We start from the raw sequence: 17,910 nt of genomic DNA on the forward strand, positions 1-17,910 counted from the left end.
TTGAATTTTCGACACAACAATCGCGAACTCGCCATAACCGGCTTAATGAATTAAAAAAAAAAACTTTAAATACTATATGAATCGAATGACAATCACCGGACGTTGAAATTTCCACAAGTATTATTCGAATTGAAGGAGAAATAAAATAAATATATAAAAATAAAGCCATAGGCGCACAGATACGGTCAAAGGTAGATTTTATTGAAAAAGGAGAAACTAATTCAAAATATTTTTTAAATCTTGAAAAATCACATCAAAGTAAGAAAGTCATTAATTCACTCAAGATAGATGGGGCCAGAATACTTATAACTCAAGATATACTAAATGCAGAAGTCGAATTTTACAAGAATTCATACACATCAAACTTTAAAAACGACGAACATTATAACCAGTATATGAATGATATCGAATTAGATTTTACATTGGATTCTAAATTAGCCGATAATTATAAGGGAGAAAATTCTTATGAAGAAGCTACAAGAGCAATTAATGATATGAAACTTAACAAAAGTCCTGGACTCGATGGTCTTACGGTAGAGTTTTATCAAACGTTTTGGCATTTCATTGGTGACCTAGTTATTTCAGCTTTAAACGAGAGTTATGAAAAAGGTGAATGATCGTTTACTAAAAAATAAATTTTATTTTCGCTACTATATAAAAAAGGAGTCCCAGAAAATCTTGAAAACTGGCGACCTAATTCTCTCTTAAATATTGGTTAGAAGTTAGCAGCAAAGGTATGAGCAAAACGACTTCAATCTGTTTTACCAAGCATCATAAGTCAAAACCAAAAAGGATACATAAAAAATAGAAATATATGTTTTAACATTAGGAAAATAGATGATATAATTGATTATACGGATTTAACTGATTTAGACGGTGCTATTCTATTTTTAGATTTAAAAAAACTTTTGATACAGTGAGTGGCCTTTCCTGTTCAAAATTTTGAATACATATGGATTAAACCTTCCTTTCTTAATTCGGTGAAAACGCTGTATTGTAACATAACGTCAAAAATTGCAAACAGTTGATGGATCACAAACTCATTTAGATTACAACGTTGTGTACGGCAAGGTTATCCCCTTTCAGCTGTGCTTTTTATTATAGTAGCTGAAGTTTTATCAACACAGTTAAGAAACTGTGAAAAATATGAAGGTATAAAAGTGCAAGGGAAACATCTTATAGTTACTCAACTCGCTGATGATGCAACTGTTTTTTTAAGAATCACAATGAAATACCAATTGTTCTTGATGTAATCGATCAGTTTGGAAATTATTCTGGACTGAAATTAAATAGGGAAAGAACCCAAGGCCTTTGGATTGGCAAATCAAAAAATAATATAAATAATATTATGAATAACATAAAATTGACGTCAAGATACGTTAATCACTTGGAGTATATTTTGGAAATGGTAAACATGAATGTATAAATTTAAGCTGGAATGAAAAAAAAGATAAATGTTAACAATTGATAAATAATTGGAGTAAACGAAATCTAACTGTCTATGGCAAAATAACTGTTATAAAATCTTTACTTTCTCCAAAACTTGTATATCTTGCTCAAAATATAGTAACGCCTGATCCAATCATAAAGACTATAAACTCCATGGTTTTCGAATTCTTTGGAGTGGAAAAAAGATGACATCAAGAGTAAAACAGTTATGGGGAACAGACTTGAAGGTGGTTTAGAGATGCCAGATTTTAAATATTATTCTAGAACAATGACATTAAAATGGGTGATTAATCTGACTAATACAGTTGATGCAAATTGGAAAATTATACCACCAGTAATATTAGACTAATTTGGAAAGAGTTTCCTTATATTTTATATGCATTTAGACTCCATTAAATCTATAACTATTGAAACTAACAAAATCACTTTGTTCTATAAGCATTTGTTATTAATATGGATTCAGTTTAAACAACTTCCAGTTAATCAAACGAAAACACCCCAAAGTTACTCCAATATTAGAAAAGAAATAATATGGGGTGATAAATTCCTAAAAAAAAAAAAAATCAAAGTCTTCTATTTAAGAACTGGATTGATTCCAACATACTTTACATAAACGATATTCTATCGAATTCGGGCAACTTAGACGCTAATTGTATTCTTAATAAGTTCAAAAATAAACAAAATTGGATTGCAGAAGTAAATATTTTAAAACAAAGAATTCCTAACAGTTGGAAAGAAACTCTTACATCGGATATATCTACAAAAACAAACTTCAATCCAAAATTACTAATTACTTTCCAAAATAATCCTTATGACGAATAAGCAAATTTATCAAATATATATAAAGCATTTTTTTGAAAAGTCTTACATTCACGGTTATTGGGATCGACGGTTGCAAGCGCATATTTGCTGGAACTCTTGCTACTATATTGTTCATAAGTCCATTGTGGATAATAAAGTCAAACAATTTAAAATAAAGTTATTGCATAATCTTGTAGCAACGAATTTAAATTTATTTACGTGGAAGTTGAAGGGTTGCCCTTTATGTATTTATTTATTGTAATGAAGTAGAAGACTACGAACACTTCTTTATTAAATGTCATTTTTTTGAAAACTTTTTGGAATGCTATACATGAGATTTTCAAAAGATGTGGAATACAGAAAGAAATTAAGAATTTAAAATAGTAATAGGTAACAAAATTGACCAAAAAGAGTATAATATTGTAAACATTGTTTTAAATCAGATTGCCTAATGCATCTATAAGACCTACTTTATTTGTGAAAGGAGATCAAAACCGATACATATTATGTACCATTTATATAATGAGTTGAAAGTTCTTCAAACTCACGTGAACAGTAAAAGCATTTCTAAACATTTTTTGAACGCTTTTGTTAATGACATTACAATATATATGTAAGACATTTTCAATTTTTTTTACCATTACCTCATTTATTAAATGATAAATGATATTGTTCCACTTATATATATTCATTTATATATATTGTATGTAATGTTTGTCTTATTAAAAAAAATAACCGGGTTGTCATGAACTGGCAATTCCAAAAAGACAAGAAAGAAAAAAATATGCAAAAGAAACCTTAATATTTATATGCTATCAATTATTTACATCCTGATAATTACGTTTGTCTTTTCAAAGAAGGTATCGAAGGAGGTATTATTTAATTTCCTGCTTTTAGATATATATTCTTTGGGATAAAAAGCATGAATAAAGTCACCTTTTGACGGTTCGGTGTAGCTCCGGACTCTATCTACTATGTGCAGCTGTATAGTACTTTGGAAAACAGATATATTTTGTCACTCGCACCAGTTTCTATCCTTCACTTGTCCTTGCAACCTCGACTTCATTTCCGTTTCACACATTGCTCAATTCAAATCCAAAATAACTCAGCTCGCTTTCGAAGTCCTGAAAGAAAAATTTGATTGACATCATGAAATCAATTCCTGTAATATATAATTTCATAACAGGTATTTCACAATTCCCTTTAACTGCTACACTGGCCACGTGCATTATGCTGTTACAATTTTAGGATCGGGCAAACTTTTGAGGGTAGGTCTGCAAACCGAAAACAAACATTTTTATCATGCCTTAATATGCAACTTAATAATTTCTTATATGTTAATAAACTGGCGGCGATAATGACCCATGGTACGAGCAAACACAGGGATCATTATAGGTTAAGGCACTCGTAGACATTTAAATTACATAGAAACACAATATATACTTATTACTTGTTACTCTCGAGATATGGGATAAGATCGTCTTGTAAGAATGAGTATTTAAGCAAAAACCCTATTCCCCAATTCACATATGAAAAGTAAATAGTTATGTGAATTATTTGCATATACAATTTAAATTGAATTAAAGTTATTTGCTGTTGCCTGCCACGACTTTTATTATTGTATGGTTTCGAAAGGCGATGGTTGCAACAAGGCCGTTAATATTTGGAAAATACATGCTAAATAACTTATATGTACTTCCATTTAATTGTTCATGTCATTTCTAAGATATCGAAGTTAAACATAAATAATATCTGACGTATTCCTCTATTCCATGACTTAATGTATTCTTTGCCAGTAAAGAAAACAAACAAATTGTTGATTAGTTTTAATTACTTTCTATTTAGAAATTAATTAGTTTTTATCCCCCGCCTTGAAAAGGCGAGGGGATATAGTAATGGTAGGCGCGATTCCGTGCGTCTGTGCGTGCGTGCGTCCGTGCGTCCGTCCGTCCCACATTCATTTCTTTGCATCTCCTCTTACATTTCTCATGCGATTTCTACAAAACTTTCACAGATTGATGATCATAACGTGAAGAAGCGCATATTGTCGGGCTTTCCTGATTCGACCATTTTTGAAAGAGTTATTGCCCTATGCTTATTTTACATTTAAAATTGGTTTCTTCGCAACACCTCTTACGTTTTTTTATGCGATTTCTACCAAACTTTCTCAGATTGATGATCATAAAGGGAAGCAGCGCATATTGTCGGGCTTTCCCGATTCGACTATTTTTGAAAGAGTTATTACCCTTTGCTTATTTTACATTTAAAATTGGTTTCTTCGCAACTCCTCTTACGTTTTTCATGCGATTTCTACCAAACTTTCACAGATTGATGATCATAAAGTGAAGCAGCGCATGGTGTCTGGCTTTTGCGATTTGACCATTTTTGAAAGAGTTATATCCCTTTGTTTATTTTACATTTAAAATTGGTTTCTTCGCAACTCCTCTTACGTTTTTCATGCGATTTCTACCAAACTTTCACAGATTGATGACTATATAGTGACGCAGCGCATATTGTCGGGCTTTCGCGATTCGGCCATTTTTTAAAGAGTTATTGCCCTTTTTTACATTTTAAATTGGTTTCTTCGCAACTCCTCTTACGTTTTTCATGCAATTTCTACCTAACTTTCACAGATTGATGACTATATAGTGACGCAGCGCATATTGTCGGGCTTTCGCGATTCGACCATTTTAGGAAGAGTTATTGCCATTTCTTAATTTTACGCATTTCTTATGTTCCTGAGAAACTACCTTTACCATTGATTGACTTTTGTTACAAAAAAATGCCCTTATGAGGCGGGTGATATAGCTGTCTGTGACCGCTCTTGTTATTATGTGAATTATTTAGAAGCTCGCACATGCGCGTGTGCACCGGCAAATATAAAGCCATTTACAAGGTATGTTCAATTTCTATATTGCAATACTCCCTGGACCGTGTTCTGTAAAGTACAATACTTCGTCCCTAAGTGCAATTAAGCACTTTTACTGAACCCTTTGCATAATTTTAATTTATCTTCTCTTTTTATGAACGTTTCCTATAACTGGAAAAAGCAGATTATATCATTACAGCCACATCGTATATAATTATAGAAATCATACCATATTTGCGACAAAATGAGCAGTGAGTGTCTTTTAGTTTATGACAAATGTTTTCCAAACCATATATTTTTAAATAATTTCTGTGAAAAAAAATAACTAAAGACAATGTCACGACCATTCATTTTTATTTTGAGACCGTTACCATTAAAACAGATTTTCTTTTTTGGCCTAATTTAGGAGCAACCCTTTATTCAGTCGACGTACCAGAGTATACAATAGACTACAAAACCTAAATACACATAAAATCCTCCAGCATTAACGTAGTTATATACTCCAAAACAATAATATGGGACGTGACTATATCAGTAGAATCCGGTGACCATAATGACTAGAATCCGTTAATTGCCGTGTTCAAACGAAAGTAATTCCTTAAAACACGATTAAGCAATGAATTTTGATTATCTTGAAGCATAGTTCTTAGGATAATACTGCAAATAAGTGTAAATATTATGTAAGAATAAGTTAAAATTCAAAACTAGAAACAAAAACACAATTTCTGCTCGTCGCCTACGTTTTTCATGTGAAAATTCTTCTTGTTTTTGTTATTTTGACACGATCGTAAAACGACATCTCTTAATTACCAGTTTTCACAGTCACAATTAATATGGCCATTTTTTAAGATAAACATATTTGCCACGGCAAAACCCTAAAAGATAACGGTAAATAGGCAAAAAATTGCAAGGATATACTCACCTTTGTTGCTAAAGTTACGGATAGAATCCACATGATCGATGCCGGATAGAATCCGCAAATGAAAAAAGTGGACGGAAAGAACCCACTATGCATCAGCTCCGTGAAATAGTTTTTGCCTTTCGTAATACCTAACCACAAACATTTCATATTTCTATAATATTAGAGTCTCATTTGTAGGTATGTATATACCCTGTGAATAGAATATGCATTTCGAGTCATCCGTTTTAAAGGCAAACATGGTGAATATATATATAACCAAATGTGACGTCACAAACCACATGGTATGTCCATACTGATAATACATCGAGTATAAATTGATTTTCACGTAAAACGTGTCTTTTGCATTACGATTAATTTGTTTACTTCTAAAAACTATTAAATTTAAGTTTACTTTTAGTTTTCGAAATGTAAAATACACGTTAATGATAAATCTATAACGTACACATATCATCATCACTCTTGTGTACGTGAATGGTTTAATGTTACGAAAACTGAAAGTAAATTAAAAATTAATACCGGAAAACGAATAATAACGGTGTGAACTGCAAATTATTCCCGACAAATAAGAGGTTAAACAAAAATCAGCTATTTTGCGGTAACCCGGACCGAATTTTGTCTGGAAACGAAAGTTTGCTTGCGAAGAATGTATCGCGTGGAAAAACCATGAATAAAAATGCTAAGTCGACTATGCAAGTTTAAATTCTAGGAAAAGGAAATTAAGTGAAAAGGAAAAATCGGAAGGAAACAAAAAAATACCGCGCATCCAAAAAAAATGTGCTGGCACAAAACCAATATATATCTATGTTTGTTTTTTTTTTGTATTTCCCCAAGCGCTTTTTCAAAGTATTAAAACTAATCTCAAGCGTTTTCTAGTATCCAGAATTAACGCTTAATATCTTCCACCTTGTAGACGCCCAAAACAGCGCATAATGTGTTCAAAATGCAGATAATAAATAAAGACGTAAATAGGGTTGATGGTTAGGATTATATTTTTAATTTTGTAACTAATGATCAATAAAATTTTGATAAATAAATAATATATTATGTGTCCGCACCATATCTCTTGGACTGCTTGAAAGATTTATGAAATAATTTGCCACAAATGTTCACCATGTTGAGACGATGTGCAGAGCGTAGTTACATTCAGCTCTGCTCATGGTCAAGTTAAGAGGTCAAAAATAAAAAATAAACCGTCTAGATATCTAGAAATAAAAACAAACAGTTATTTACAAATTTTATATGCTAATGATCATCGTACTTTCTTATTTTTCTTTAGATAATTTGTGATTTTTATACCTGTGCAATTATGGCAGCCAGAATACTTATGCAACAAGTATTATCGTACACTATATTATTCCGGTATGACTAGTTTTTAAGATTATTGACTTCACATTTCAAAACCTATACAACTGTTTTATTATGAAATGCAACAATGCAACGAATTTTGATGCAATACACCAAAGACGCAGCTGAATAGGTGTGAATATTTTTTTTTCGATTTTTATCATAATTTGAATGAGGGTAAAATAAGTTTACAAGTACCAATACGTGACGGAAATAAACTTGCCCTTAAACATTAACCTGACACAACGTGTCCTGAACTATAACCTAAGTTCCTAAGTCAATCAGAGGCCATTATTTGTATTTAGAATAATATGGAGTTATGTAACATCATTGCGTGATAGTCCAACAAAGTCCCTAAAACTCTAATGAGAAACATGTAGTAAAGCCACCTTATTCTTCGAAAAGTCGTGCTTAAAATGGTTTCCGATCAATAACTTAAGTAAGAATTGATGGATAGTTAATACACTTGGTTTGTATGTCTATAGTTAATGTGAAGAGCGAGCTTGAGGTTACTTTTGAGGGTGGAAGGGTCAAGGTCACTGATACTGACAATACAAAACTGGTTTCCGCCCAATAAATTTAGTAAGGATTGATGAATAGTCATGAAACTTGGTGTGTGGATATAGCTTATGTGAAGAGCTTGTATGGGATTTCTTTTGTCGGCGTTGGGGTCAAGGTCGCTGTTCCTTAAAATAGAAAAGTGGTTCAAGCTCAATAACATTAGTTAGGATTGCTATCATTTCCCTTTTAAGTAGGATTTTTTTATAAATCGCGAAGAAAGGCAGCATCTTTTGGTCAACACATTTCCATTTTCTGCGTAATTATAAATGATAAATATTATCTATTCCCCTCGGGTCCTCGCCAATATTTATTTAACACTAATCGGCTTGCTTTCAAATTCACATTGCAATCTTATGAACGTATTTAAATAAAGCGGTCCTTTAATTTGCACTTAAAACCTCATAACACCATACTTCCCAGTTTAATTTGTAACCCCGGCGCAATAATTATTTTAACATGTCATGTCTGACGATACTTTATTTCGATTTGCGGTTATAAAGTATGTAGGCCTGTGGCCAACAGCCTAAAACAACAAAGTAATACACATTTGCACCCATTTGAGGCATACAATACTTGATATTAAAATAAATCATATATTTCGTTAAATGACGTTTTATTATATGCCTATCAAATTCCATATCCAACAGTGAAAATACAAAACGCCGTATCATGATACTGTCGTTTTCTGATTCGTATCATGCGAGTACCGTGTGTAATCTCGGAACTAATTTCGCGTTGCTAAAAATAGCGTGATAAAAAAACCCTGGTTAAACCTGTCAACTTTTAAATACATTAAATTATCTAACTTTACTCACGCTCCATAAGCATGTAAATATTCAAAAACATGGTTCTCGTGTTCTTCAAAGAACCACGAGGATAAGCACGAAGCAGTGAACACTTCATATCTATCTAGACAGTTACTTCAGTGAACTAGTTGTTTGCCATTTCGAAGTTCATAAATTGTTGCATTCATGATCCATGTGTATTATCATAAAATATAAGCAGCTCGCCAATACAAAGAAGAAGGCGAATTCGCGTCATCGATAGAAATAGCGATTGACTCACGAACTTCCCTCAATTCTGCATATTCACGGCCTCTAAACGCCAGTTCCACCACTTTACGAGGCCGTGATATTATGATTGTCAAAAAATCCCACGAATGTTTACTTTGTTAAAAGTGGCCGCGTTACGTCTACAGGAAATGACGATTAGTGCATACTCGTTGAATAAGTACCGTTTTTTTGTTGTCTTTTTTTTGTGCTATGACATTTAATAATTGTTTTCGTTATACCAATTTGTTAATTTTGTTAAAACATAAAATATTTTGTTCTTATTTTGCTCAATAAAGTGAATTCTGTAACCTTTGACTTCTTTTCGCTGTAGTAGCCTCCCTTAATTTCCTTACACAAAACTACGTAACACATTCGAATTCATACGCGCATTTGACAGATGGCGGTAAATTTAAATAAAATATAAACCGAAAAATAGATAGGAATAATTAAATATGCAGGTATACTAGTATTATAAATGGAATATTACGATAAAACGCTTTTCTGGTGACCTGCATCACGTCTCGTTCGGTGAGTAAACATGTATCCGTCTCAACCTGCGGTCTCGACGGATACGTGTTTACACACCGACGTGATACAAGGTCACCAGAAAAGCGTCCTATCATAATATCCCCTATATACCCAATCCACAAAAATACTATACCCAGTCGATATAGTGTGAACATATCAAGACTGTATCTTAGTAAGAAGCAATTTTTCACAGACAAAATTTAGCATATCTATCTTTTTAGAAAATGAATAATTCCTTCAGTTCAGAATTTTTGTTATTGTACAGTTTAGACTTAAAATCAGAGATAGATTGAACAAATGTAAATTTTGAGCGAGCTGTTACGTTTCAAAAACGAGTTGTACTGCTTACAGACACATCTGGGACTATTTCTTATACTAGTATTAAATAAACCAAACATAAATATATGATATTTTCCTTGGTCTAGTCAAAGAAAGAGACTTAGTTACAGACAGGCTTGTTCCGTGTCCATCATGCCAGGACCATTAATATTAACTTTATCTCGTTGGGAATTTAATACTTGATAACGCGATGTTCAAATCTTAATGATTTGTTTTTTTGCAAACTATTAGCCCACTGTAAGTCATTTTGTGTTATTGGCACGTACTTCAGTACTCAGTTTGACCGAGGGCGGTCTTTGCGCATTGATATACATGTACTATTGTGTATGTGCATTTCAAGCTACATATGGTCAACATAGTTCGCTACTGTTTTACTTTTGTTTACATATTATTTGAAATTCTGCAGTAGCAATAAAATCCATCTTCGTATTGTCTGTATTGAACACATTTAATTAATACCGAATGTTTTCCTTCGCCGTTGGTGTGAGCTAAATGTGCAATTTGTTCTGTAGTTTGGACGGCTGATATGCCCACTTAGGACGGGCCCAGACTTAAGAGCTGGCCAAGTTTTCGCCGTCAAAGCTTAAAATGCCAACAACAAACAGTTTGTTTACATAGAATTACTCAAGCGAGCTTAAAGGAGTCGTTTTATCTTTTTTTTAAATGTGTTTCATAATAAGTGAGTACAATAATGTTTACGTTTTACAGGGGTGCGTCAATCTGGGACATCCCGTGTTAAACTGCCGGAGTGTTCCACATGTGGCAAACGTTTCCAGTCTGGCGCTGCCCTTATTATGCACGCCAGGAATCATACAGGAGAACGACCCTTCAAGTGTAACATTTGTGGAAGAGATTTTATCCAGAAAGGAAGCTTGAAAACGCACATGCTCAAGCATATGGTACTAAGAATCAACGATAACAACATATGACAGTGAGGAAAAAGCGGCCGGACCGCATGGGAGCACACGAGACAGATCACAGCTTTCTTGAAGTGTTAGTTCTGAAAGTTCTTAAGGAATTTGCAAACAGATGTATCATAAAAAGTACCCTGTCCCAATCTCACAAACTTTTTTTTTTCAAAAAATACATGTATCTTAAAGATGCACTCTTATCTCAAGTAAGCAGAATAACAATGAATGCAATTGTTCGAATTTACCGAAAAGGATAAATATATATCGAAGCCAATGTTTCTTATGAAGGATACTGAGTTAAATTTGAAAGAAAAGTACAGAAAATACGATATTCCTACCTTAAGAGACGACTGTTGATCACTGTAATTTTAAAGGTCCCACCAGTCATTTAATAGTGCGTTTTCAGCTACTAAATACACAGTTACAATCTTGTTACCAGAATAAAAAATATGCCATAAATGCATTATTTAGTCAGTTCATCATTCTAGTACTTTAATAGGTTTATTATACATATGTATGTATAGATTTAAAATACGAGTATCATTTTGATAACGTGTCTTTGTTTGGTTTAAAATATGATTACAACGTTTTCAATAAATTATTTATTTTTGTTTTAAAGAGATTTTTTACAGATTGCCCATATATACGTAACGCCTAGATCAATGCAACAAACAATGTCTATATATGTAACGCCTAGATCAATGTTACATACAACACCTATATATATGTAACGCCTAGATCAATGTAACATACAGTGCCCAAATATACGTAACGCCTAGATCAATGCAACATACAATACCCATATATGTAACGCATAGATCAATGTAACATACAATACCCATATATGTAGGGCACAGATCAATGTAACATATAATGCCCAAATATATGTAACGCCTAGATCAATGTAACATACAATGCCCATATATGTAACACCTAGATCAGTGTAAGATACAATACCCATATATATGAAGCACCTAGATCAATGTAACATACAATGCCCATATATATAACGCCTAGATCAATGTAACATACAATGCCCATATATATGTTACCCCTATATCAATGTAACATACAATACCCATATATATATATATATATATATATATATATATATATATATATATATATATATATATATATATATATATATATATATATATATATATATATATATATCAATACCCATATATATATATATATATATATATATATATATATATATATATATATATATATATATATATATATATATATATATATATATATATATATATATATATATATGGGTATTGTATGTTACATTGATATAGGGGTATATGTAACGCCTAGATCAATGTAACATACAATACCCAAATATATGTAGCGCCTAGATCAATGTAACTTACAATACCCATATAAATGTAACGCCTTGATCAATGTAACATACAATACCCAAATATATGTAACGCCTAGATCAATGCAACATACAATACCCAAATATATGTAACGCCTAGATCAATGCAACATACAATACCCATATATATGTAACGCCTAGATCAATGTAACATATCCATATGTGTAACGCCTAGATCAATGTTACATACAATACCCATATATGTAATGCCTAGATCAAAGCAACATACAATGCCGAAAATAAACTAACTAACTGTTGTATACTAACAAGTACAACAAAACTAACATGTACGACCAAACTACCAAGTACGACCAAACTAACAAGTACGACCAAACGAACAAGTACAACCAAACTAACAAGTACAACCAAACTAACAAGTACGAGTACGACCAAACGTACAAGTACAACCAAACTAACAAGTACAACCAAACTAACAAGTACGACCAAACGAACAAGTACGACCAAACGAACAAGTACAACCAAACTATCAAGTACGACCAAACGAACAAGTACAATCAAACTAACAAGTACGACCAAACGAACAAGTACGACCAAACTAACAAGTACAACCAAACTAACAAGTACGACCAAACTATCAAGTACAATCAAACTAACAAGTACGACCAAACTATCAAGTACAATCAAACGAACAAGTACAACCAAACTAACAAATACAACCAAACGAACAAGTACAATCAAACTAACAAGTACAACCAAACTAACAAGTACGACCAAACTAACAAGTACGAGTACGACCAAACGAACAAGTACGACCAAACTAACAAGTACGAGTACGACCAAACGAACAAGTACGACCAAACTAACAAGTACAATCAAACTAACAAGTACGACCAAACTATCAAGTACGACCAAACGCACAGGTATAATCAAACTATCAAGTACGACCAAACTATCAAGTACAACCAAACTAACAAGTACGATCAAACTTATAAGTAAGACCAAACTAACAAGTACAACCAAACTAACAAGTACGAGTACGACCAAACGAACATATACAACCAAACTAACAAGTACGACCAAACTAACAAGTACGACCAAACGAACAAGTACAACCAAACGAACAAGTACAACCAAACTAACAAGTACGACCAAACGAACAAGTACTACCAAACTAACAAGTACAACCAAACTAACAAGTACAACCAAACTAACAAGTACAACCAAACTAACAAGTACAACCAAACTAACAAGTACAACCAAACTATCAAGTACGACCAAACGAACAAATACAATCAAACTAACAAGTACGACCAAACGAACAAGTACAACCAAACTAACAAGTACAACCAAACTTACAAGTACGACCAAACTATCAAGTACAGTCAAACTAACAAGTACGACCAAACTATCAAGTACAATCAAACGAACAAGTACAACCAAACTAACAAGTACAACCAAACGAACAAGTACAATCAAACTAACAAGTACAATCAAACTAACAAGTACGACCAAACTATCAAGTACGACCAAACGAACAGGTACAATCAAACTATCAAGTACGACCAAACTATCAAGTACAACCAAACTAACAAGTACGACCAAACTTATAAGTAAGACCAAACTAAGTATGACTAAACTTACAAGTCTTACAACCAATTCAATTGTATAACCCTGGTGGGTTTTTAGCTTTATAATATGTTAAAATATCGTCGACAAATCATGATTAATAGTTATATTAGTAGTGTAGGAATGGGGGGGGGTAGAAACCACCTGGGGCCAAAAACCACTTGGGGCCAAAAACCACTTGGGGCCAAAAACCACTTGGGGCCAAAAGTCACCTGGGGGCTAAAAGCCACCTGTGACGTAGTCGAGCTAACCCTTACTCGAGTCCTTAACCTCGACCTTAACCCTAGAGGTGGGGATGTATATTGTCATACGTGACGAGCGTAATACCAGGAGAGGTAACTGCATACTCCGATTTCGCTTTACGCGCGATAGAGTCGCTTATCTTAGATCATATAGCTTATGAACTCGGTTAAATGTATTAACGCAATATAAACTTAAAATGTTTATAACTAAGTGTACTTAACCCATGAGTGTATGTTCAGTGTTATTTCTAAAACACGTTCTCACAGACAACTATTTTCCAATTCGTTTAGATAAACAAAAGTTTAGGTTTATGATTATATTTTATTTAGAAAAAAAACAATATCAAAGGCATTCCTTGATTTTACAATGTCATCGTGTCACAAAGGGCATACAAAGTTGCGTCATTTTTAAAACTGTTACCATGTATACAGTGGCAGTGAATATATGAGTCGAAATAAGGTGATCTATGACCGCGTTCTAGTTTACACCCACATAAATGAACTACTTTAAAAAGTATTTGAAATGAAAACGCTTTTCTATATCCTGTCCTTTGTGACCCATCGGTGAGCAGTTAGATATAGATCTTTTGTCGGTGTTTAACCTAGCCGAGCAGAATGATGACGTTCGATATCTGCTGTGTGCAATTGACATACTATCGAGAAGGCTTTGGGTGTAACCGCTAAAAAGGAAGACTGCAAAAGAGGTTTTAAGCGCTATGAAGAAACTATTTTAAGGGGCAACGAGGGCGATGATGCAATACTTTTTTCGTACGAAGTCATACAATAGCAAAGGGTTTAAGAATATGAGATAGTATTTTGAGTATTAGTCATACTTTGTAAAATGTGTATTGACCCAGTTTTCTTGTTATCTATTCATACTACTTTCTGCGGTTACGTTTACCTTGGTTTTCAACATTAAACAGTGTTAAGTTTCTTTACTCATTGATAAAACAGATTCGGTTGAAAGGTATTCAACGAGTTATTATAAATTAATGTTTATGTTAAAATATAAGCGATTGTTTCCCGTTTAACGAAGGAAAATGCAATGTATAACAGTGGAATCTAAACAGCCGTTTTAAACTAACCTAAGGGTATTATTTCCGGGTTTATGTATAATAAAGGAACATAATTATACGGCTGTTTAAAACGTATCTTAGGCTAAAGTTAATACTAATAATACATTAATCAGACGTCTCATTTCGAATCGAGTATTTGATATTTCAGAATGATATTCGCGTGATAAGCTTTCATGAGTCAACGATACTTATGATTTCGTTTTCGCGCGTATACTCATTTGTATTCAATTATTCTAATTTAATAATTTCGTAATGATATTCTCGGTTTCCTTTTTTGAATGTTATAACACGATGGAATGACGCAGCTTGAAGTGAATATCAGAGTACAATCATGTTGAGGCTTAAAGAAGAGGCGATAATTTCATTTTTATTCTAATGTAAACTTTAAAACTGCGACTCTTTTAAAGTTATGATTACTCATAAATTTTAAGAGACATTCCTTGATTTCGCGATATTAATCGTGTCACAAAGGGCATACAAAGATGAATTAGTTTTAAAACAGTAACGATATCTGATGTTATGTTGCCTCCTCATCCCTCCTCATCTCATTGCCTCCTCATCCCTCCACATTGCCTTCTCATACCTCCTCATTGCCTCCTCATTGCCTCCTCATACCTCCACATTGCCTTCTCATACCTCCTCATTGCCTCCTCATTGTTTCATCACTACCCCATCATACCTCCTCATTGCCTCCTCATCGCCTCCTCATACCTCCTCATTGCCTCCTCATACCTCCTCATTTCCTCCTCATACCTCCTCATTGCCTCCTCATTGCCTCCTCATTTTTTCATCATAACAATAAGACGGACTTTTGAGGGATAGAAAACGTCCGCAAAAATGGTACGAAATGCGCAAGAAAATAGCATATTTCAATGTCTCAAATGCGCCTACGTGTTCTTCTTTTGGAGAAATCTTTTTCATCATTTAAGAATATGGCATACTAGCGCGTATTATTCTAATAAATGCGTATGCTGCGATAAAACGTTTAAAGATATGAGAACATTTTTTGAAACTTAGACTGGAAACTAAAATCTCGTGACACAATACTGGCGGATGTCGAGAGGTAAAGACGTGTATTTAAAAATGGATTTGTTCGATAAAAATAACAAGACGGCGAACAGGAAGTTTAAAAAGGGTGTTCGCAAAACAAATCAGGTGCCTTATTCCAAAATGGTGATAAGAATGGTTTTACCAGCTGAGCAGACGACGGCTATCGCCAAGAGTATGCTAGAACGTCAGTCAAAGCCTACCCGGACATTGATAGATCTGGAGTTACAGCGAATGGCGGAAACCAGTAAGACGAAATCGCAAAAGTCCCGGGGCCAAGTTGGAAAGCCTTCGTAAGAAGAACAACAAACGATCTAGAAAAGAGGCGTCCTCTAAGGAAGGAAAGCCCAGGCAGAACTCCAGCAAGCTCGAGTCCATCACGACCATTGGAGAAATATTAAGCTGAATGCTGTCCCGACTCCTCCTCAGTATCGTTCGAGACGTTGAGAACAATGCACCAGTGCGATATTTGTTTAAAGTATTTTGGAAGGCAAGATAATATGTTACGACACAAAAAGTCTGCTCATTCCGACGTGGACTCTGAAGAAGACGCGATGTCGGATACTAGTGTTCAAGAAGATATTTTTGGACCTGTCCCCGAAACCGTTTCCGATAGCAGCGACGACGAAGACGAGGACGTATCTGTTACCTCTGAGGACTCTGTCGATATTGATCCCTGGCAAGACATTGTTGAGGGAGCGTTTGATAAGTGTCAGTCACAATACGAGGCTGATGTAAATGGACTAATGGAGGAGGATGCAAATATGAGTGAGCGTGAAGCTAAGGAACATGTCTTTGTAGACATGAAAAACACTTTTCGAAAAGCTATGATGAACGTTTTTGGTAGCAAACTAGGCTGGTTCACTGTTATGAAAAAAGATCCGGTGTATAAAGCTGTGAAAAATACAGCGAATAAGCTCATAGCGGAAGAAAACTATGAACCGGAGGAAGCTTTAAAGTACGCCATTCTGAAGCGGAGATTCCTCTTTGACAAAGTCTTGGATACTTACGATATTCCTCAGTTAGAAAACGACGAAGACATGGAACAAGAATAAAAGTCCAGAGTGACTTTGATACGACTCATGTTATGCTGCCCTTTGAACATTTGCGAGTACTTTCTCTCGCAAAAGCGCCAAGAGGACTATAATTATATATTTATACTCGATTAAAGTTGTGACTTTAATCTGAAACGTTCTGATCATGTTGCATGTATTTGGTTTACGTTGCATATTTCGCATTATAACAAATACACATGAAATAGCATGTACATTTTGCCGCCAATGATATAACATGTTATGTTAGTAGCTATTAGTATAATACTTGTACTTGCGCGGTATCATTCGACTTATAATGTTGAGAATAAAGCTATATTTTCTAAGTCGCACCTGTGCAGAGTTGCTTTCATGCTAGCAAACTGACGTTTATAGACAAATGAATTTGATATAAACGGTTAAAAGAAAAAAAAAATAGTGAACAAAATACGGTGTTTGCCTTTGTTTGTTTTTTATTTAGCATATACAATTAGCAAGCAAACGCATAACCGAACAAAGTATGAATCGAATTGAACCGAAAGAATTTTAAAAAAGTCAACTGAGGAATTGTTTAAAAATTCGTCAAAGATTATGGATTCGAACCACGTACTAACGAGTTGAATGAATCCCTTATCAAATACGGTCTATACCTGAAAGCGCGACCCTATAGTATCTCACGTATAAAACATGATTGATTTTTAAAAATGACCGCGCTTTATGAAAACCGTATGATATCGGGTGTTTATCTAAACAAAGCG

At 33.8% G+C, this 17,910-nt stretch overlaps 2 protein-coding genes across 2 annotated transcripts in view; both read left to right on the forward strand.

Moving 5' to 3' along the window:
* Positions 1 to 11,318, forward strand: part of LOC128205973 (zinc finger protein GLI4-like) — a 138,605-nt gene extending 127,287 nt beyond the window's left edge. The window contains exon 5 of the mRNA XM_052908074.1: positions 10,574 to 11,318. Within this exon, the coding sequence (XP_052764034.1) occupies positions 10,574 to 10,794 (221 nt within the window). The 3' untranslated portion in view covers positions 10,795 to 11,318. The remainder of the gene's footprint in view (positions 1 to 10,573) is intronic.
* A 1,136-nt stretch (positions 11,319 to 12,454) lies between these two features.
* Positions 12,455 to 13,126, forward strand: LOC128204743 (probable serine/threonine-protein kinase clkA). The gene has a single exon (XM_052906147.1). The coding sequence runs from the start codon at positions 12,455 to 12,457 to the stop codon at positions 13,124 to 13,126; it is 672 nt and encodes a 223-aa protein (XP_052762107.1).
* Positions 13,127 to 17,910: the final 4,784 nt, after the last annotated feature.

Source organism: Mya arenaria, chromosome 10 (genome assembly GCF_026914265.1).
Source record: "Mya arenaria isolate MELC-2E11 chromosome 10, ASM2691426v1".
In the NCBI taxonomy this organism is placed as follows: domain Eukaryota; kingdom Metazoa; phylum Mollusca; class Bivalvia; order Myida; family Myidae; genus Mya; species Mya arenaria.